At 42.4% G+C, this 24,068-nt stretch overlaps 1 protein-coding gene across 6 annotated transcripts in view; it reads right to left on the bottom strand.

Moving 5' to 3' along the window:
* Positions 1-24,068, bottom strand: part of SPAG9 (sperm associated antigen 9) — a 117,260-nt gene that overhangs the window by 88,620 nt on the left and 4,572 nt on the right. For all 6 annotated transcript variants that reach the window (XM_041000998.1, XM_041000997.1, XM_041000996.1 and 3 more), the window contains exon 2: positions 5,260-5,380. In XM_041000998.1, coding sequence (XP_040856932.1) covers positions 5,260-5,380 — 121 coding nt within the window. The remainder of the gene's footprint in view (positions 1-5,259; positions 5,381-24,068) is intronic.

Below are 24,068 nucleotides of genomic sequence, written 5' to 3'. Positions count from 1 at the left end.
TCTACTTCACCTAAAAAAGAAATAGCCCTTAAATAAGGTTTACTAAATGCACAGGTATTCTCAATACTGCAAAGAACTAGGATCAAGTTAGAAAGACTAAAAGTATCTTTCTATGTAATTAACTTCATCTTTTAAAAAAAATCAGAAAACACCAATCTGAAACTCCTAATTAAAATATGTAATTTCAAAATATATGTCATTAATAGTCTGCCTTTTCATTCTAAAAAATTATGGAAAGGGGATTAACAGTATAAAACTAAAATAGAAAATATGATTTATTATGGCATTATTCTACTTTTTCAGAATATTAATTACCAATTGCAAAATAAAGGCATCTATAAAACTTTAAATCACACTGAAGTATATTTTTAAGTGATTTGAAAAAGTGACAGAAAATCTAGACCCTTTTTTCACATGCTAACTTTGATATGAAACTATACCTATAAATTTAAAATGGTTTATTTTCCTTCTACAGTGTGAGAAGTCTAAACCTATTAATCATATCAATAACAGACCTTTCTATGAAGATTTCTATATCCTTGAGGTCCAGCGCAGTAGCCTAGTGCCTAAAATCCTAACCTTGCATTTGCCAGGATCCCATATGGGCACCAGTTCTAATCCCAGAGTCGCTGTTTCCCATCCAGCTCCCTGCTTGTGGCCTGGGAAAACAGTTGAGGACGTCCCAAAGCCTTGGAATCCTGCACCCACATGAGACACCCAGAAGAGGCTCTGGCTTAGGATTGGCTCAGCTCTGGCCTTTGCGGTCACCTAGGAAGTGAACCAGTGAATGGAAGATCTTCCCTTTTCTCCTCTCTGTAAATCTGAGTTTCCAACAAGAATAAATAAATAAATAAACCTTTCTAAAAAAATCTACATCCTTTGAAATAAGATATACTGATGATCACACTACCACCCCATACTGTCCTGCTACTGACGTGCGTTTCAAGGAAAAACATAAAGGTGTTTTACTAGATCATGACATCAGATGTAAAATGCATGAGATGTGGGAAGGGTAGAAAGACTAGAGTTCAAAATTCTAAGTATTTTTTTAGTTGTCTGTATTTTCCTCTGTTTTTTTAAAGCAGGATAAGAAGAGGTTTAAGTAAATCTAAATCCTCCACTCCTCTCCACCAAAAGCAGTGACTGCATACACCTCAGGAAGAGATTGGCTATAAGCTCAAGGAGCTGGAAGGGCAACAGAAGTTTCTTAATTGAGTAACTGGTTCCTGACTGACTTGAGGGTTCATAAACGATGGCTTACCTTCACACATTACTAGCTTACTTTTCCAATGGCACTGACATTACAATGGCCAACTACTGTTACATACTAAGAACCACTAACATGTCCCATACTCCATTAAGCATTTCCTATGAAAATTGTTATTAAAAAATGTAAAACCTGTTAAGTATGAAATAATTTTTCTGCAATATGATTTACTACACAAAGGAAGTTTATGGTTTGAGGCACTCTGGAAATTTACTTATGGTGCCAGCATCACTGTGCAGTGGCTTAAGCTGTCATGAGGCCAGCATCCCACATGGCTGCCAGTTTGAGTCCCACTGCTCCATTTCTGGTCTAAGTGCCTGCTAATGTGCCTGGGGAAAGCAGCAGAAAAAGGTCCAAGTACTTCCACCATCCACATGGGAAACCCAAACGGAGTTCTGAGCTATGGCTTTGGTTTGGCCCGGCCCTGGCCACCGTGGCCATGTGGAGAGTGAATCAGCGGAAAACTCTATCTTGACTCTCCAGCACTAACTGCAATTCTGCCTTTTAAATAAATAAGTCTTTTGAAATTTTTTACTTATAGCTTTTTGCATGATTCATTCCATAAGGATATGAAATAGCTTACAAGGACACATCATATATAAAGTTTGGGTCACAGAAAAAAGCATCTTTAATATTCCAACCAGACAAGGTCCCAAGCAGTAATTTTGGGTGCATTTCCAAGTTTGTCCTGGGTAGTCAAGGTGAAAAACAAAGTTGCCAGTAAACAAATCTTACTAGGGGACAGAAGATAGAACAACTCCCCAGAGAAAATCAAGATGACAACAGAAGGGATAGCTTCCCACCGGGCGCTGCCTACAGATTAGTGAAGCCCAGACAAGGGAACATAGTAACGTCAAGAAAAAGAAACAATATCAGATGCGCACTCCAACTGCAGCAACACAAAACATGACACATATGGGGAAAAGACTGGGAGCCACACCAACAACCACCTGCAAGGCTGGACGTGACACAAACCTGAGGTCACACCATGATCTTTAGAACAACCATACCAGGGCAGAACAGGTCTACCTGAGCTTAATATTTTGAAGGGTATTAAAACATCAACATTTACTTGGCTCATTTAATATCTGAATTACAAGCCAGAGATATTCAACAACTGATAAAAACAATGAAAGAACCCATCACTGTCACACTAAAGTGCGTTAGAGACCTCTCACACACTGGAAAAGCACCAACAGAGCTCTTTTTAATTCATAATTCCTTATCCCATACGATACATGTTTCAGATTCTTTCTTCCTTAAAGCCCACAAAATATTAATTACTGTTACTTACAGTCATGGCACAACATACAGCTTTTAAAAAATCTTCGTTAGTTCAACCAAAATCTCTAATACCACATAATTAAACTGTCCCAGGAGGTTTTATATTGTTAACTTCTCAACACGATTAAATCACATTACAATCTGATAAATTCCATACTATCCAACACTGTAAAGTATGTCCTTTATTTCAGCTCTTATTTATATTTTGTACTTCACAGATTAGCAAACAGACACAACCAAAATTTCCCCATGCAATACAGGAAGTGGTCTTTAAGGCAGAACTTGAACTTTACTATGGTTACTTTTTAAAAAGGAATACATGTCCCCTCAACCTATCATCGGAATGGAAATACCCAATCTTTTGCAAGGTCAAGACATTGCAGACATATAAATATGCAAACTGGACAATGATACAGCACTCCAAAATTGGCACTGAGCAAAACAAACTGCATATAACCCTGCTCTGTCATATAGGTAGCACCAATAATCATTTCAGTTGCCCTGAATATATGCTTATATTCAACTAGATGCCAGGCTACAGTTACTTATTTACTTCTAAAAATAATAAAGGCAATAAGGGGCAGATATTGTAGTGAGATGGGTTAAGCTGCCACCTGTGTCATGAGCATCCCCTACAGGTGCTGATTCATGTCCCAACTGCTCTACTTCCAATCTGCTAACACATCAAGAAAAGTAACAGAAGATGGGCCAAATGCTTGGACCCCTGCCACTCAAGTGGGAGACCTAGAAGAAGTTCCTGGCTTCAGCCTGGCTCAGTCTTGGTTGTTGAGGCAATTTGGGGAATGAACCAGTGGACAGAAGATCTCTGTCTCTCTCTTTCAAACAAATTTTTAAAATAAAAAATTGACCGTTAGCCCAAATAACATTTGCTATTATATAAAAAAAGAATTAACACAGCTGACATACACTTGTCTAAACTTGCTTTCATTTGTTAAAAGACCTATGGTCTAGCCCTAGCACTTCAACAGTAAAGAGCACTGATAAGTTTTAAGATTATCTCCAACTACACCTCCTGAATATACCTAGAACTTGCAATTGTCACAACTGCTTCTCTAGATAAGTGATATTTAGTGATGTGACTCCAGTAACACATGAGTTATTTATTTAGTGTAAGCATGTGGAATACAACATACATCCAAGAACTTAAATTTCTATATAGTAGAACTTCAGAAACCAATTGATACATTCAACATTAAACAAGGACGGGTATACAACTCTAAATATTTATAAGCCTAAAAATACAAAGCTGTGATACATGACTCATTTTGTTTCACTTAAGAGGCTTCGGTTGTGCAACACCCATTGGCTCTCTGTTCTGTCGTCGGTGAACAACTCTATGAGTGCCCCTTGAATTACAGAAGGCAAGAACCAGATTCCCAGGGATTTTGACTTAGCTGCATCAGGTCCTTGCAGAACTCTGAAGTTATCACACACACTCCAACTTTGATGGTAAAGCTGACCATCACAAATTTCTCTCTCGGGGCCAGCACTGCAGCACATCGGGTCTGAAGGCTTTCTGAAACCCCATCACGGGGTCCCATCTGCCCACTTCTCATCCAATTCTCCTCTAATGGCTCCTGGCTTTGGATGGCCTAGCAAGGCCATTAGGCCATGTGGGCAGTGACCCAGTGGATGGAAGATCTCACTCTATGTGTCTGTCCCCATCTCTCCTGCACCTCTCAAACAAATCAATCAATGAACGATTATAAAACAGGCATCACAATTTATCCTTAACAGGTAATACAGAAAGGGTACCTATCTAGCAATTTTTCTTGTTCCATAGGATTCTGAAAGTTTACAATGCTAGGAGAGAAAAGCAGGGAGCTTTCTGCCTACCTGTGTTACATATGAAAATAACAGAATTTTTTATTATTTTCTTTCCTAATTTGACTTAATTAGGCTTATTTTCATTAGCCAGAAAGGAAAAAACATTCATTGAGGTTTGAAATAAAAATTATGTTAAAAGTCAAGAGTAGTAATATAAAATATTAAAAGTAATTCTAAAAAATGAAATGCTATTCCCCATAATACATTTACTATTCCATTAGAAATTAAAAGAATTTTTTTTTACTTAATTCAAAAGCAGAGTTTTTCTTACATTTTAAACTCACAAAATAACACATCAACAATGGAATTTGGGATATTGGATAAAAATTAAAAGAAATGATCCACATGCACACATCTAGAAAAGGATATAACACACTGTTAATGAAGCAAAGGCTGACAGTTATATTGAAGAAATCAGTCTTCCAAGTATCTTTGATTTTAGCCACTCCTGCATGCAAGAGTGTCACATCAAAAGGTATTTGAAGAGCCCTGGTGCAGTAGCCTAGCAGCTAATGTCCTTGCCTTGCATGTGTTGGGATACCACAGGGCACCAGTTTATGTTCCCGGAACCCCCCACTTCCCATCCAGCTCCCTGCTTGTGGCCTGGTAAAGCAGTCGAGGACGGCCCAAAGCCTTGGGACCCTGAGTCTGCATGGGAGACCCAGAAGAGGCTCCAGGCTCCATACTTCAGATAGGCTCAGTCCCAAGCATTCCGGCCACTTGGGAAGTGAACCAGATCTTTCTCCCTGTAAAGCTGACACTCCAATAAAAATAAATGAATTTTTATAAAATGTCAGTAAGACCTCATGCACTATCAGATCGCACACAATGCGTACTTATGAGGAAAGATTTTTACTTACTCTGGTCAGCATAGTTTTTTGCTTTGAGTTCAAGTTGTCTTGTTTGAGACTCTAAAGACTCCACCCGGGTCTGTAGGTCTTTTTTTTCCTGTTCTTGAGAGTCTTCAAATTCAATGAATTTCTAATGAAGAAGAACAACACATATTTTCATTAGCAAAAATAAAATATCTTGTGTTTCTTGGTTTTAAGAATCACAATGGCACCCAGCTCGGCCTAGTGGCTAAGATGATGCCTGTTCAGGCAGTCGGGTCCCTGCCAGCCATGAGCTCGACTTTGGCCTGACCAGGCACTTGCTGCTGCCGGCTTCCACTAAAATCTCTTCAGAACCTAGCAGGTTTAAGCTATGGACTTGACATTTTCACAACACACAAGTAAGAACAAAGTAAATATAGAGGAAAACAAAGAGACAGGGGAGGAGAGCCCTAATAAAGATACTACTGAGCTGGGCCCTTGGAATAGTGGCCGAGACGCCAGTATCCCACACTGGAATGCTTGGGTTCCAGGTCCAGCCCCACTCTTCATTCTAGCTTCCTGCTAATGTACACTCTAGGAGGAAGCCGATCATGTCCTGGCCATCCACGTGGAAGACCTAGATTGAGTTCTGGATCCTGGTTTCAGCCAAGACCAGCCTAGCTTTTCTGGGTACTTAGGAAGTAAGCCAGCAGACAGGAAATCTCTGTGTGTGTCTGTATGTCTTTAAAAAAAAAAGTCTGGAAAGATTGATTTATTTATCCAAAAGTCAGTTATAGAGACAAAGGGAGACACAGAGACAAGAGATATTTTCCATCAGCTGGTTCACTCCCCAGATAGCTGCAATGGCCCATGACTGAGGCCAGGCCAAAACAGGTAGTCAGAAGCCCAAGCACCTGGGCCATCTTCTGCTGCTTTTCCCAGCCCATCAGTAGGGAGCTGGATTGGAAGTAGAGCAGCTGGGACACAAATGGGGAACCATATGGGATGCTGGCACTGCAAGCAGCCACTCTACCTTCTGCATCACAATGCTGATGCCAAAAATAAAAAACAAAACAAAACACTCAGTGTCTTCATTCAGCAGTTTCTACATCAGCATTTTTCTGGTTTTTCCCCTCCCGACAGTTACGTAAACCAAGAAACCCTTTTCTACAAAAGTTTGAGTTTGTTTCTATCACAAGAATCTAAAAGCAATGGAACACAGTCATCCACTTTCCTTCCAAGGCCATATAATGAAATATTTCTGGGCCTGGAGCAATAGCCTAGCAATTACAGTTCTCATCTTGAACACATCCAGGATCCCATATGGGCACCGGTTCTAATCCCGGCAGCCTGGCTTCCTATCCAGCTGCCTGCTTATGATCTGGGAAAGCAGTCAAGGATGGCTCAAAGCCTTGGGACCCTGCACCCAAGTGGGAGACCTGGAAGAAGCTCTTGCCTTCTGGCTCCTGGCTTCAGACTGGCTCACTCCAGCCATTGTGGCCGCTGGGGAATGAACCATCGGGCAGAAGCTCTTCCTCTCTGTCTCTCCTCCTCTCTGTGTATCTGATTTTGCAGTAAAAATAAATAAATAGTAAAAAAAAAAAAAAAAGAGAGAGAGAGAGAGAAATATTTCTGCATGTTTGAAGTTTGGAATTTAGCACCTCTAAAATAGGTACAGAGACTACTTGGAAACTATATATCTATGAACCATATTCCTAAAAAGGAAGTCCCTGCACACCCCAGATTTATCCATTTTTTTCTCTCTGGGAGCTCAGAGGCCCCTTAACCACAAGCCTCAAGGGTAGCATTTTTGCCCTAAACTTTCCTAAGAAAATATCCCATGTTTTAAGGCTTCTGGGCAAATTCAAATATCTACCACTAATTTTTCAAAATTAATCTAAAGATGATTGCATGTAGGAACAATAAAGGTTACAGTACATAGAAGAGGCAAGCTGACAAATAAATCATTCAAGAAGGATCTACTACTTACTGTGTGCCAGGCAAAGGGAACGTGAGGTGGGTGCCCACTTACCCACGCCTTCCAAGCCTCTACTGGCTACAAGCAAAGGCAGCAGATGATGTACGATTACATTAAATAGAAAAGCAGCAACTATGATGTCTGAGTATGTTGTTTCAACACTTTGCTTGAGATTATATGACTTAGAATAAGAAAATGTTGATTATTTTTTGGTTTGCTCCCTTGGCTAGCTTAAACGCTATATCTGGGTAAGCAACCAGAAATGTTTATTATAGGCTCCTTTTGCTTTAATGATAGGATGCTGTTTTAGAGAACGTCCAGCAGATGCCGACCAAAGGTAACACCTGAACCACCGCAGTCCTCAACTCCTAGCATCACGTCGCTTACTCAGAACACCTGTCTGACAGAGCAATATCAGAAAGGATCCACACCCGCCCACATCTCTGCTTTGCTCTTAGTGACCCAGCTTGGCTACAAGACAGCATGAAACCAGCATCACTGCTTAGCAATCATCAGTATATATATGTTTATTTTACAAGCACAGTATCTATGTTTACCTACAGGATTCCAGCCTCAGAGTTTCTCACATTATATTGTGACTATTGAGGCCTTACATGTATAATGTTTTCAGTTTTAAAGTGATGGCTGTCAAGGTTATTTAACTCCAGAAACTTCTCCCTGCAGTCTCCCTTCAGGGTAGAGGACTGACAAGAATGAAAATCTTCCAAAGCAAATACAAGCTCTCAGGCTATTCCTTCCAGCAAGTTAAACAGATGAACTCAGACCACAAAGCAAACTGCATCTCACAAGGATGTGCCTGTTCTCTCCTCTGGTGCTCTAAATATTATGAACTGGCACTTCCTGGCATGATGAACTTCTTGAAGAATATTATGAAAATACATATCCTTTCCCCCAGAAGGATAGCTACATAAACACAAGCTACACATTTCAGTGCATGTTCAATTTATAAGAGAAATTAAGAATGGTTTCTCCCCAGTAGTAAAAATTATAAATTTTTAAAAAATAATTTAAGCACTATTTTCTGCCCTTGAAAAACAAAATCTTAATTTTAAGTGTGTATTCTGGGGGCGAGCATTGTGGTGTAATGTGTTAAGCTGCTATTTAGAAAATGATCTCCTACGTGAGTGCAGGTTTGTATCCCAGATGTTCTGCTTTCGATCTAGCACTCTGTTAACGACCTAGAAAGGGTAAGAGAAGATGGCCCAGGGGGCTGGGTCCCTATACCCACGTGGAGACCCAGAAGAAATTCCAGGCCCCTGGTTTCAGCCTGGCATAACCCTGACCATTGCAGCCGTTTGAAAAAATGAGCCAACAGATGGAAGATCTCTTTTTCTCTCCTCTCCTTCCCTCCTATCCTTATCCCCGTCTCTTCCTCTATACAACCTAGTCTTTCGAATAAATAACCAATCTTTTTGAAAAACTGTGTATTACACAATGATTTAGAATTGTACCCTCATTTGCAATGCTAATCACTGATATACAACAAAAATTAATGCTCCTCAATTCTGATAGCACATTATTATAGATCACACAGTGCACCAAAAGCCTACTAACAAATTTCTCAACAGCCTTCCAAGAGAAAATCACAAGCAGCTAAAATATTATACGTTTTTCTGCAAAAATAGGCCAGTTTTGAGCCACTATTTTAGGAAATCTCCCTGATAAAAGGCAATCGTGAAACTAGAAGTTGCCAAAAGCTAGAGTAGTTTATAAAAGAAAACACTGACAAGTACAGGTGGGTTAGGTATCTATGGGCTACACATCCATGGAAATAACCGGAAATAAAGAAAGCAAATAAAAAACGTGTGTCTGTCCCTAACACATGTATGCTTCTTCCCTTTGTCATAGACAGTACAACAACTGTTTACATCGCAGTGACCTTGTATCAGGTGCTCTAAGTAACCCAGAGATGATTTTAAGTGTGAAGGAGGATGTGCATAGGTTATGTAAAAACTCATCTAAAGGACGTGAGCACTCACAGTACATAGGTGGCTGGAAGCCTTCAAGTTTTCAGGAATCATGTCATGTGGTGAGACTAATGAGATAACATTCCAATTTCTAAATATGAAGCTTTTAAAAGATTTATTATCTGAAAAAGATACAGGGAGACAGAGAAACAGATCTTCCAAACACTTGTTCACTCCTCACATGGCTGAATAGGCAGGATGAAAGCCAGGAGCCAGGAACTCCAAGTCTCCCACACATGTGGCAAGGACACAGGAACTCTGGCCTCATCCCTCTGTTTTCAGAAGCACATTAACAGGGTGATGACTTGGAAGAAGAGAGCAGCTGGGACATGATCCAGGAGTCAGATGTGAGTTATCAGTGTCACAAGTGGTAGCTTAACACCCTGCGCCATAATATCAGTCTTTGAATACAAAATTTTTTAAATCATGGAGTTCTAGTTTGAAGACAATGCAACTACACTAAAACCATGCATGTGACATAAGAAATAGCACAAGACACCAGAAAGTGTGTAATAGTGGCTCTAATTTAATAAGAAAGACTCCCTGAGACTTTTAAACTGATACCTGAGAGTGTGGCACGCTAGCCTAGCTATCCATCAGGATCCCATATGGGCACAGATTCGTGTCCCAGTTGTTCCACCTCCCGTCCAGCTCCCTGCTTGTGGCCTGGGAAAGCAGTAAGAGGAAGGCTCAAAACCTTGGGACCCTGCACCCATGTGAGAGATCTGGAGGAAACCCCTGGCTCCTGGCTCTGGATCACCTCAACTCCGGCCATTGCAGCCACTGGGGAGTGAACCCTTGGATGCAAGATCTCTCAGTCTTCCCTTCTCTCTGTATATCTGCTTTCCCAATAAAAATAAATATTTAAACTGACACTTGAAATATGAATAAAAATTCACAGAGAGGCTCAAACAAGCCAAAAGAAGCCTTGAATAGCCAAGATGAATTTGGATAACATACTACATCAGAGAGAGAAAGAGAGACAGACTGAAACGTAGACAGACAAAGAAAGGCCTGAGATAAAGCTGGGAAACAGACATGCCACAGCAGGCAAGGTCCTCAGATTTTGGGAGCATACTGAGGATACTCAAAGTCACTCACACTTTGGTTTAACTGTTGTTTGTGAGGCCAGCATCCCATGTTCAAGTGCAGGTTCAGCCTGTTAGAAGATCTTTTTCTCTCGTCTCCCTCTTTCTCTGTCTTTCAAATAAAGCAACAAAATATGGTCCAAGTACTGAGACCCCTGTCATCCACACTGGAGACCAGAAAGGAATTCCTAAACTTGGCTTGGTGCAGCTCGGGCTGTTGCGGCCACTTGTGGAGTGAACTTCTCCAGTTTGTGTTTTGGCTGCTCCTGTTCCAATCCAACTCCCTGCACATGTACCTGGAAAAGCAGCCAAGGATGACCCAAGTGCTTAGGGCCTTGTGCCCATGTGGGAGACTAGATCAGCTCAGCTCTGGCCACTGCAACCACTTGGGGGAGTAAACCAATGGATGGAAGATCTTTCTCTCTGTCTCGCCATGTCTCTGTAAATCTGTCTTTCCAATAAAAATAAATATTTTTTAAAAAGTCAAACAACAACTGTAACCGATTTGATGTGCTATAACATCTTTTGAGGGATATAACTATAAAATTGTGAAGGCCGACACTTGGCAAACATCAGAACATTCGTGATATAGTCCGAGCAATTTTAAAAAAAAGCATAGTATTAAGAAAAAAAAAAAGTGTAGTTTTTCAAGTTAGAAGACCATTTTCCCATCGGAAATGCCAGCCACCCTCCAGCAGAGGGAAGGCTGTTGGCCCTGGAGCATGCTGGTGAAGCATACCCTCTCCTCTCTGCCTGTCTGCTCTCTCACACGAGCATACACCGCCCCTTCCCTATCGTAGGCTAGCAGCACTGCTGTCATTTCAGACAGAACTCTCCTGGGAGCAACTGGACTCTGCTTAAAAAAAAAAAAAATCAGTGGACAATACAGACTTATGTCAGGACCTAAAAAGAATAAGCTCTGTGGCGAAGCAAAATGCTTTCAAGTCCAGATGGCTTATAGGGACTGTTTTGCCCTACTGTTCTGGAGAAAAACAAACGAACACTTTGAAAGCGAGAGCCTCTGAAGATCACACATTCACAAAGGCACACACATCCTAGACTGCGCTCTTTGGAATAAAGATGCAGGAAACCAAAGCGGGGGGAAGCACTATAAGTAATTGCCTTGACTACAGTAGTTATCAAAAAGAGCAGCTGTCTCACCTCTTGGTTTCAGTCCACAATTTAGCCACCAAGTCTGGACTGACCAAATCAGCCCTGGCCCCTGCAAAAGGCTCTACAAAGGCTCTCAGCAAGGTAGAAAAGAAGGACGGCAGGAAGTGCGGCTGTGCCACAAGGAGAGTTATTTGGTGTTTTTGTACAAGGCGCACACACAGGTGTACCACAACACCAGCATCTCATCCAAGGCCACAAGGGCATCTCTGTCAATGACCATTTCAACCACATCACTGACCAAACATCTGGCCTGGTACTGGACACCAACTGCTCCACCATCCTATCCAGGGTGACCCACACACTCAGGAGCCTGCTGCTACCTGGGGAGCTTGCAGAGCATGCCACATCCGAGGGAACCAAGGTCCTTACCAAGTATACCAGCACCAAATAAAATTACCAAAACTCCTGTTTGGGGAAAATCTGTCAGGGGGTGGGAGTTTGGGGGAAATCCAAGTCTCTATGAAACTGTACCATAAAACTCAAGAATTCAAAATGAAATTTAACAACAACAAAAAGATTTTATTTTTACTGGAAAGACAGATTTTACAGAAAGGAGATACGGAGAGAAAGATCTGTCTGCAGATTCACTCCCTAAGTGGCCACTACAGCCTGAGTTGAGCTGATCTGAAACCAGGAGCCAGGAATTTACTCCAGGTAATTATTCCAGAATTACCAGGAGTAACCGGGCCACAAACCAGTGTCCACATGGGATCGCAGTACATGCAATGTAAGGACTTTAGCCACTAGGTTACGGTCCCAGGCTCCTATTGCTCCTTTTTCAATCCAACTCTTTACTACCGGCATGGGAAAGCAGAAAAAGATGGCCCAAATGATTTGACTGCTGCCACCCACAGAGACCTAGAAGCAGCTTGTGGCTCCTGAGGCCGGCCTGGCTCAGCCTGAGCTGCTGCGGCCACATGGAGAATGAACCAGCAGATTCAGGATCCTTCTCCCTTCCTCTACCCCTTCTCTCTGTAAAACTCTGACTTTCAAAAAAATCAATCTTTGAAGGGAAAAAGATGAGGAAATAGAGACATAAATAGCAAAAATTACCACACTAAAGCCACAGTTTAAATCTAGGTTTGCCTGATTGCAAAGACAGAGTTCTCAACTACTCTCCAAAGTCACTAGCTGCCCAAAGCCACAGAAAAACAATTCACTGGAGTTTTAATCATACCAAGCTTCATCATCACTTCCTCACATTTAAAGGAACTTCAAGGTATAATATTGTAAGTGAGGAAGGAAATAAGAAAATAGCTATTATATATTAAGAGACACTTAAAAGGGTAGGGCCAGCACTGCGGCTCAACTGACTAAACCTCTGTCTTCCAGTGCTGGTATCCCTTGGTGGCACCTTTCGGTTTGTGTCCCAGCTACTCCATTTCCCACCCAGCTCCCTGCTGGGTGGAAACCTGTGGGGGGTGACCCAAAGTCCTGGAACTCACTGCCCTTATGGGATCCTAATACTTGGAGGCAGAGGATTATCCGGTTGAGCCATCATGTCAGTTCCAAAATGTCAAGGTTTTTTTTTTTTTTAATTGCAAAGTTAGATACACAGAGAAGAGGAAAGACAGAAAGATCTTCTGTCCACTGATTCACTCCCCAAGGGGCTACAATGGCTGGAGCTGAACCAATCCGAAGCCCAGAGTTAAGAGCCTCTTCCAGGTCTCCCACGCTTTGGGCCATCCTTCACTGCTTTCCCAGGTCACAAGCAGGAAGCAGGATGGGAAGCGGGGCTGCCGGGATTAGAACCAGTGCTCATATGGGATCCTGGCGAATTTAAGGTAAGGACTTTTGCTGCTAGACTATCACACCAGGCCCGATTTCAAGTTTCTTCAAACAACATAGGCCTCTATCAAGTCATGGTCCTGTATGCCATTGTCAGAGCGTCTAGGTTGTAGGGCCAGCTTCATTCTCCAGGCCAGTTGCCTGCCTCCTGGTCAGTTCACACAGGAGGGTTTTGTGAAAGGGCAAAGCAGTCTGTCTTCCGTCTACATGAGTTCCTCTCACACACTTCCACCACTGTAATGCTATCTGCTACAAGGAACTCACCATAGCCCAGGCAATGCTGGAAGCATACCTTTGAACCTCCAGAATTATGCATTAAATAGACTACTTTGCTTTATAAATTGCCTGGCTTAGGATATTTCATTGTAGTAACAGAAAGCGGGCTAATATAAAGTTCCAATATTGGTCTGATGTGGAAACTGTGGATAAAGTTAGAGTGATGATGGGCATATATGGAAGCTTGCTATACTCTAGTACTTTATTCTTTGGATATTTCTATAATAACAAATTATAAAAGAAAAACTAGAGACAACTATTAGTAACATTTTAGTTAATATCAAAACATTTATAAGTTTCCTATTATTAAAAAGCAAATAAACAGACTGGTGGTTATGGTGCACCACATTAAGCCTCTTGTTATGCTGACACCAACATCCTACACAAGCACTGGTTTGAGTCCCAGCCTGCCCACTTTTTTTTAATTAAAGATTTATTTATTTTTATTGCAAAGGCAGACATACAGAGAAGAGGAGAGACAGAGAGGAAGAGTTTCCGCCAGATGGTTCACTCCCCAAGTGACTGCAATGGCTGGTGTTGCACCTATCTGAAGCCAGGAGCCAGGAACCTCCTCCAGGTCTCCCACGCAGGTGCAGGGTCTCAAGGCTTTGGGCCATCCTCGACTGCTTTCCCAGGCCACAATCTGGGAGCTGGATGAGAGCTGGAGCTGCCAGGATTAGAACCGGCGCCCATATGGGATCCTGGCGTGTTCAAGGTGAGAACTTTAGCCATTAGGCCACTACACCGGGCCCAGCCTGCCCAGTTTCAATTCAGCTCCCCATTAATGCACCTGGGAAAGCAGTGGAGGATGACTCAAATGCTTGTCCCCTGCACCATGTATCAGACTCAGAATTCCAAGTTCCTGGATTCCACCAGACAGTCCCAGCACTTATGACCATTTGGTGAGTGAACCAGTGGATGCAAAATCTCTCTTCCTCTCTCTTCCTACCTCCCTCTCTCTCTGTAATACTGCCTTTAAATACACACGTACACCATTAAAATAAGAATAGCAAATAAATATGCAAAAAGGGATATATATAAAAAGATATTCATTTAAAACCTAGTTGTATTCCTTTGCTGGACAGCTACTTCCGCAGGAGAGCATGGGCTGGGATGGGGGCAGACCAGACTAGGCAGAGCTACCACACCTGTGCGCCTCATGGGGACTAGATCAGGGGAAAGCCGGGCTTGGCGGATTATTCCTACTGGTGCAAACAAAATTAAAGTGGGCGAGGTTTGTTTGGGTAGCATCAACTGGAATCTGGGAGTGGGAGAGGCCTAGGAGGGAAATAGTGGGCTCATCCCTCTTGGGTTACCACTTCCACAGGACATAAAACTAAGACAGCGGCTGGGGTGGAATGGGGTGTGGGACAGACTGGATTACTGTTACACTTACTGGCAAACCAGGGTAGGGGGCGGACCTGGTGGGGGTTATTGTGGGTCGCTCCAACTAGGCTGCAGCTCCCACTGGTTTATGTGAGGGCCAAGTATGTGCGGGGCAGAACCAGGCTGGACTGCAACACCCATTGGTTCCAGTGGAAGTCGGGAGTGAAAACAGAACCAACCCAGCGATTACAACCACCAGCTGATTGGAGCGATGGACGGTGCCAGGCCCTGTACTTGTTAGCACATACAAGAAGTTTCTTTGGAGATCTTCCTAATCTAAATGCTGGAGTCAGAACCCTAACGAAGAAAAGAGAGAAGACAGAACGGGTCAACCAACCATCTCAGCTATGATGGACTATGTCAATCCGTGGATTTTTCAAAGACCTCATAGTGCTTGGAGTGGCAAGACTGACAGCGATTCATAACTGAGGCAATATCAAAACCACTTGAGCAAGAACCTCAGAGCATGCCCTACATCCGGGACCTGGGGAGGGTGGGAAATTGGGTGGGCCTTCTCCCTTAATACCCCCCTTTAAACATGAAGGTAACAATGTGGAAAACATACTAGTATTATCCACTTTCCTGTAGCCCTTGAACCTTCTTACTCTAACTAACCTTCTTACTCTAACTAACCTTCTTACTCTAACTAACTATGTAAACAATGTCAAAAAAAATTTTATTAATAAAAAAAAAGAAAACCTATTTGTAATGATTCAAAACCAGAAGATAATTTCAACATCCATCTGTGGTCAGCAGATAAACCAATTATGACAGATCCATACTATGAAAATGACATAACAGTGGATCTGTGTGCAGGTGAATGTGGGGTTAAGGATGCATGCAAGCCTAACATCACTGGTAATGACAGCTAGTTAGTCCCCAGCTCCAACCAGAGCTGCCTGGTGGCCCTCCTTGCTTGCCCACAGAGGAGACAGGGTTTGTTGCTTACACAAATCCAACCAGAGATGTTTCTAATCTAGGGACAGTAGGCACGGAGTGGAAACCACAGCAGTTACATGGCAGTCTACTCGCTGACCAGCACTACTGGCAGGACCTTCCAGCTTTTGCACTTGCCCAGCTTCACAGAACAGACAGAAAGCACAAGGCTTCCTCACTGCCCTGCCAGCCACCTGCACGGGAACTGCTGTGCACAGGAGGAATGCAACATCTCTAAGATCCCGGGATGCTGAGGCCCAGGTTCCCAACACACAGTAAACCACAGCCAGGCCTGCAAAGCTTCCAGTCGTCCTTCTATGGTGCCTCACTTCTAAAACAAGAAGGGATAATTAAAACTTATCAACATCACACAAAGAGACCAAAACTACCAGGCAAAAAAATTGGGGCTCTGAGGAAACAGAGAAAGCAAAGAACAAATGAAAACTATAATTAATATATTCAGAAACCAAAGAGAAGGCATTGCTCCCACAAAGCCACAATAGATGTTATTTTTTAAAATGGAAGGACAGCAAGAACAGGAAGAGCTCTCAGAGATTAATAAAGAATGAAGAAAATGGAACCACTTTTCCCATCTTTCTTGAACGAACTACCCCAGTGTAGCCAAACTGCTGATGAAGGGTTCTCCTTTATGGGAAAGCTTAGCTATTAAATGCTGAAGGAATCACTGGATTAGAATAGCACCATTTCCCAACTTATAACAAAATAGCAGGGACTAACCAGTCACCATTCAGATTTGCCCAATAGTCTCATAAATGTTTCTACAATCAAAATTAAAAGGGGACCAGCATAGTGGCACAGCAAGCCAATTCTCCGCCTTGTAACACTGGCATCCCACATGAGCACCAGTTCATATCCTGGACACTCTACTTCCAGTCCAGCTCTCTGTTTATGCCCAGGGAGAGCAGTGTAGGGTGGTCCAGGTTTTGGAACTCTGAACCCATAAGGGAGATCTGAAAGAAGCTCCTGGCTCCTGGCTTCAGATCAGCTCAACTCTGGCCCCTACCTCCACTTGGGCAGTGAACTAGTGGATGGAAAATCTCTCTACTTCTCCTTCTCACTGGGAAAAAAAAAAAAAATGCCTTTCAAATAAAAATTAATTTTAAAAAAGATTCAAACAAGTCCAAGCATGCAGGTGAATGATCTACCCATTAATTCTCTTAAAACTAGATTCCCCAGACATTTTTTATCCAGTTGTGACAGTCCTATAATAAAATCACTGGAGAGCAGCACTTCGTTCTATTCATGCACTTCCACAGACAGGCTGCTATCAGTTACAAGTGAATGGAACCACCATACCCAAGAACACACAAAAGGAGAAGAGAAACTCCAGGGCTTCTGACAGGCTCTTCTGTAAACTGCCAGCCACACCCACACCAGGAAGCTTACAGTCAAGCCAGGCTTGTCGCGCTTTTACACCTTGGGGCTTCTGTAAGTATATGATCAGTAGCTTATATTTCTAACTTTATTCACAGATCTTCACGCTTGACCTTCTGGTTTTATTTTAACAATTAACTGCTGCAAAAAAAAAATTCTATTATTTTAAAAACTAGAAATGTTATCTCGAAATTAAAAATCACATGATCATTGAAACAAATTTTAAAAATATTTACATGGGCATTGGCATGCTGACTTAGTATGCTAATCTTCCACCTGTATGGGTGCCTGTTCAAGTCCTGGCTGTTCCAGTTCCAGTTCAACTCTCTGCTAATGGCCTGAGGAAAGCAAAGGATGATGGCCCAAGTGCTTGGGCCCTGCACACATGTAGGAATCTCAGAAGAAACCCCTGGCTCCCAGCTTCAGACCAACGCAGCTCTGGCTGCCACAGCCATTTGTGGAGTACAGCAGCAAATGGAATCTCTCTCCCTACCCACCCCCTTGTAACTCTTTCAACTTTAAAAAAAAAAAAAAAGACAAACAAAAAAAAAAACATCAAAAAAAACTTTTAATTTAAAAAAATTATGTTAACCTACAGTTCAAAATAGGGGCAGGCATCTTGTGTAACAGCTAAGGTGTTGCTTGAGATGATCACTTCCTCTATTAAAGTTCCTAGTTTTACTTCCAGCTTCTTCACTTTTTTTTTTTTTTTTTTTGGTGATACTTATTTTTATTGAGAAGGCACAGTTACAGAGGGGAGAGACAGAGAGAAAGATCCTTCATCCATTCACTGGTCACTCCCCAGATGGCCACAATGGCCAGAGCTGAGTCAATCCAGAACCAGGAGCCAGGAGCCTCTTTTGGATCTCCTACATGGGTGCAGGGGCCCAAGACCTCAGGCCACCTTCTTCTGCTTTCCCCAGGCATCATCAGAGACCCGTACAGGAAGTGGAGCAGCTGGAACACAAACCAGCACCTACATGGAATGTCGGCGGGCCTAAACTGGAAGATTTATTTGTTGAGCTACTGCTTATTAATAAAAATTATTTTTAAATGTCTCTTTGTTTTTGTTTTCATTCTTGTTTGCCTTTCTCATTTTTTCCTCCCTTTTGTTTTATTCTTGTTTTCTGTTCTACAATATTGCAGGCAAAGGGCTTCCTCCTTCTTAAACTCCCACCATCCCGCCTGTCCCGTGTTCCATCTAGTGTAGTCTTGACTCCAACTTTGTGCTCTTTAGGTAGGTAATGACACTGTTGGTACAAATGGTACAAAGTTTAATATTTTGTTGTCTAAGTATATTTAGAATTTTCAGTGGGAGCCTACTTTTATTTGGTAGTAGAGATGCATTCTGTCAATTTTTATTCCTGATACTATGGTCTCTACTACATCCTTTGTTTGTGAAGTAACAAGTGTATGTTTGTTTACCTTTATATTTCGTTTTGCATTTTCGATGGAGGTTGTCTTGTATTAGAGCTAACATGCTATTGGTCCCTTTGGGATTGGCTCATTTCACATTTATTTGTTCAATAAATCTTTTAAAAAGTCTGTCTCTCTTGTTCTTTCTCTACCTTTACAAATAAATTATATCTTAATTTTTTTTATTTCCCATACAGATGAAGATTAAATGCCGAAACTTACTGTTTAAAATTCTCTTTTTAAAAAAAGATTTGTTTTTTAAGATTTGTTCATTTTATAGATTTATTTACTTTTATTGGAAAAACAGATTCACAGAGAGAAGGGGAGAGACAGAGACAAAGATCTCCCACCCACTGGCCCATTCTTCAAATGGCCACAACTACAGGAGCTGAGCTGATCTGAAACCAGGAGTCAGGAGCCTCTTCTGGATCTCCCACGTGGCTGCAGGATCCCAAGGCTTTGGGAGATGCTTTACTGTTCACCCAGGCCATAAGCAAAGAGCTGGATGGCAAGTGGAGCAGCTTGGACACAAACTGGCACCCATATGGAATCCTGGCAAGGCGAGGACTTTAGCCACCAGGCCACTGTGCCGGGCCCTAGACATTTCTAATTAAGACTCATCAGTATACTGCACTAACAAAATGGTTGGTAAAGCAACATTTATTCCTAAAGAAAATACTCATTTTGGGCCTGGTGCAATGGTGCAAATGGTTAAGGTCCTCGCCTTGCACGCCCGGGATCCCATATGGGCGCCAGTTCTAATCCCGGCAGCCCCGCTTCCCATCCAGCTCCTTGTCTGTGGCGTGGGAAAGCAGTCAAGGACGGCCCAAAGCTTTGGGACCCTGCACCCGCGTGGGAGACCCGGAGGAGGCTCCTGGCTTCAGATCAGCATAGCATCGGCCATAACGCTCACTTGGGGAGCTAATCATCAGACGGAAGATCTTCCTCTCTGTCTCTCCTCTCTGTATATCCGCCTTTCCAATAAAAATAAATAAATAAATAAATCTTTAAAACAAACAAAAAAAAGAAAATACTCATTTAAAAAATCATTTATTTGAATCAAGAAAAGACACAGAAATGCCCACAAGTGCCCACAACACAGACTGGATCAGACCAAAGCCCCAAGTTGGACATGCAATCCACGTCTCCCATGCAGGTGATAGACACCAATTCCTGGATCTATCACTGCTCCCCTCACATTAGCAGGAGGCTGGAGTCCTGCGCTAGTGTTCGGTGTGGAAACAGGTGTTTTAATTGCTAGGCTAAATGTCCACTACAGATGTTAAGTTTTTAAAAAGATAAATATGAAAATAGTCTGCCTGAACTTGACACAATTTGGGAAATATCTGACAGAAATTGCTTATTTGTGACTTTAGCATTTTTTGTTAAAAAAAAAAAAGATTTGAGTATTTATGTATGTATGTACATGTGTATTATGAAAGGCAAAGCAATAAAGAGAAGAGACAGAACGATCTTCCACCCACTGGTTCACTTCCCAAAGGCCGGCAGCTGGGCTAAGCCAAAGCCAAAGCCAGGAACTTAGAACTCTGAGTCTTACACAGGGTGCCAGGGGTTCAAATACTTGGACCATCCTCTACTGTTTTCCAAGGCTTACTAGTCAGGGGTAAGCATCTCATCTGAGATACAGGTTTGTAGCCCATAGCGCAGGACCCAAAAAGAAATAAGCATTAAGGAAAAAAAAAAGAAGGAAAGATCAACCAGTTTAACCCTTGCAAATGCAGAATTCCTTCAATACTTTTGATAGTAGTTCCAGTGATCTTAATATTTCATTTTTTTAAATATACAAATATTTATTTTTTAAATACACAAATATTTCTAAATCATCACTATATGTAAAGGGTAAAGTTTCTAAAATAAAAATTCTCAAGAGAAGTCATGAGTTTTCTGTACACACACAAAAGTCAAATTACTTACTGAAGAACTTTTTAGAAGTTTTAGCATAACTTGGCACCAACAGTAAGGACAATAATTCAATTCACAAAAAGAACTTCAGATGGTTTGGCTCAGCAGTTCGACCTTTGGCAAACTCATCCATCCAACCAACACACTTGTTATGTACCTACTGCCTTCCAGTTGTCTCTTGGGAAATGGAAGCAGTTAGTGGGACACACCACTGCAAGTGCTCTGAGGACACAGGACAGGCACAATTCATACTCGGGTATTCATTCATAAAAGACATTTCCAGAACTGCAACTTGAAAGATCAAAGAAAATAGTCATGCAATAAAAGACAAAGTGCCAAGCAAAGAGACAGTTTTTATGAAGGCCTGGAGACAAGATCTCTGCAAAACAAATGCAAAATGTTCCAGGTTGGCTCAAAAAAGAAGTGATGAAATTAACAAGGTAAGCAGCAGCCAGATCTCAAGGCCTTGTTATCTTCAGTGCTTCGTCATATCAAAAAGTCTGACACAGCCAATCAGGGCCTTTAAATTTAGAAATTACCTGATCCTACAGGGTGGTCCAGTAGGGCATGGTAAAAAAAAAAAAAAAGACCTGATCAGGGTCTGGCATGGTGGCTCAACTGGCTAACCCTCCAAGTGCCAGGATCCCATATGGCACTGGCAGTTCCAATTCCCATCCAGTTACCTGCTTGAGACCTGGGAAAGCAGTGGAGGATAACCTAAAGCCATGGGATCCTTAGCCGGCATGGAGACAGGAAGAAGCTCCTGGCTCCTGGCTTCAGATCTGTTCAGCTCTGGTTATTGGGGTCATTAAGGGAGTGAACCAGCAGATGAAAAATCTCTTTTTTCCTCTGTCCCCGCCCATCTCTCTCTTTATCTTTCCCTCCCTTCCTTAACCCTTTCAAGTAAAATAAATATTGGGAGAAAAAAAAAAAGTAAAGCAAATAGAGGTGAGAGAAGAAAGAGAATTAAGGATGATAAGTTTCTGGCCAGATGATAGGCAGATGACAGTCTCCTTCACAAGAACAGGAAACAAAGAAGCAGTCGGCCTGCAAGCTGAGCTCAGCTTGACATTCATTTTGGGAGATATTTATTTCTGACAATGATAATATGGATCCAAAACTCCAGGGATAAATTTGGCCTTAAAGTTCAAGATGTGGGCCCAGGTGTGGCTGCCTAATGGCTAAAGTCCTCGCCTTGAATGCACTGGAATCCCATATGGGTGCCGGTTCTAATCCTGGCAGCTCCACTTCCATCCAGCTTCCTGCTTGTGGCCTGGGAAAGCAGTCGAGGACGGCCCAAAGCTTTGGGACCCTGCACCTCTGTGGGAGACCCAGAGGAAGTTCCTGGTTCCTGGCTTCGGATTGGCTCAGCTCCAGCCATTGCGACATCTTGGAGAGTGAACCATAGGATGGAAGATCTTCCTCTCTGTCTCTCCTCCTCTCTGTATAGCTGACTTCACAATAAAAATAAATAAATCTTAAAAAAAAAAAAGTTCAAGATGTAGTGTCAGCCCCACAAGCCGGGACCCTGTTTGTTTTACTTACCACTGTCTCCCAGTGGGAATAGACCAGGCACTCAATATAGGTTTCTGTTCAGTAAGTAAAATACCCGTTTTAAATAATCAACACACGGGCCTGGCACGATAGCGCAGTGGTTAAGGTCCTCGCCTTGCACGCCCGGGATCCCATATGGGCACCGGTTCTAATCCCGGCAGCCCCACTTCCCATCCAGCTCCCTGCCTGTGGCCCAGGAAAGTAGTCGAGGACAGCCCAAAGCTTTGGGACCCTGCACTCACGTGGGAGAACCGGAAGATCTTCCTCTCTGTCTCTCCTCTCTGTATATCCACCTTTCCAATAAAAATAAAATAAATCTTAAAAAAAAAAAATCAACACACGAATATTGAGGGAGAGATAACATCAGCCAGGCAGCATGCAAAGTGCAAACTACAGGGGCCATTAAGATGGAAGACAAGGATACCAAGGCTACCATGACTAAGACAAGGAAAAGGAAAACCAAGAGACTCCAAAGTCACATAACCCAAACATGCACCTCTCTCGGAAAAGACATGAGAATCAAGTATGAGAAGGAATGCATGAGAGCAGTGTATTTATGATGCCCATTCACAGTCTCAAATTTTCATGTCTAAGTAGAAGGAAAAACATATATGCCTAAGGTTTGGGGCGTAAATATTTACTCTTACGAGGTGAATTATTTGCCGCACGGGCAGATTAACCTTCTATAAACTTGTTTGTTCCACGTAAAGCTCCTGTTTCTTTATCCAAAATCCTGTTTATGATCTGTAATTAACTAGTGAGTTCATTCCATGTTTACTCCTTGTCTGCTGTGTTGTGGCTACATCCTCAGTGTCCACAGGGGTGTCCAGCTCGGTATCTGTTCTGGGGATCTGTGTCATTTTCTTTCCACCTGGTTGGGGGATGGGATAGGGCAGAACTAATCACGGACTTTTCTTCTAGACCTTAAAAAAATACAGAAAGAACCAAGTGAAAATAAATTTTATTGGAAAATAACTTAATTCAAAAATTCCAGACCTATATCCCCTGGAGAAACTTTTATCAGCAGGAATTTAAATTACACATAAAAAAAGTTCCCTCAGAGTTTGTAATCCTGGTGAAGCAGGAAACAGGCAGAAACAGGATGCTCTAGAAATGTCAACTGTAAAAAGAGTTACTCGTGACATGAGATGTAGAACCCGTTTCTCAATTTCTCTGTCTCAAAGATTCAAAGGAAATACCCACATAATTTTTGTTTATTTCCTTGAAAGAGAGAGACAGAGAGAGACAACTCCCACTCCCCTGGCGGATTTCCCAAATACATCTGGACCCAGTACAATGGCAAAATGACTAGATCCTCTCCTTGCAAGTGCCAGGGTCACATATGGGCAACAGCTCATGTTCCAACTGCTCCACCTCCCATCCACCTCCCTGGTGTGGCCTGGGAAAGCAGTCGAGGACGGCCCAAAGCCTTGAGACCCTGCACCGTGTGGGAGACCTGGAGGAGGTTCCTGGCTCCTGGCTTTGGATTGGCTCAGGTCCAGCCGTTGTGGCCACTTGCGGAGTGAATCATCAGACGGAAGATCTTCCTCTCTGTGTCTCCTCCTCTCTATATGTCTGCCTTTGCAATAAAAATAAATAAATCTTCAATTAAAAAAAAGAGGGCCCGGCGCGATAGCATAGTGGTTAAATCCTCCCCTTGCACACTGGGATCCTATATGGACACCAGTTCTAATCCCAGCGGCTCCACTTCCCATCCAGCTCCCTGCTTGTGGCCTGGGAAAGCAATCAAGGACAACCCAAAGCCTTGGGACCCTGCACCCACATGGGAGACCAAGAGGAAGTTCCTGCCTCCTGGCTTCAGATTGGCTCAGCTCCAGCCGTTGTGGTCACTTGGGGAGTGAACCATTGGATGGAAGATCTTCCTCTCTGTCTCTCCTCTCTGTATATCCACCTTTCCAAAAAAATAATAATGAATAAATAAATCTTATAAAAAAA

Source organism: Ochotona curzoniae, unplaced genomic scaffold (genome assembly GCF_017591425.1).
Source record: "Ochotona curzoniae isolate NIBS_2020 unplaced genomic scaffold, NIBS_Ocur_1.0 scaffold_2453, whole genome shotgun sequence".
NCBI lineage: Eukaryota > Metazoa > Chordata > Mammalia > Lagomorpha > Ochotonidae > Ochotona > Ochotona curzoniae.
The sequence above is the reverse complement of the archived record's forward strand: the minus strand, read 5'-3'. Positions and strand labels throughout refer to the sequence as shown.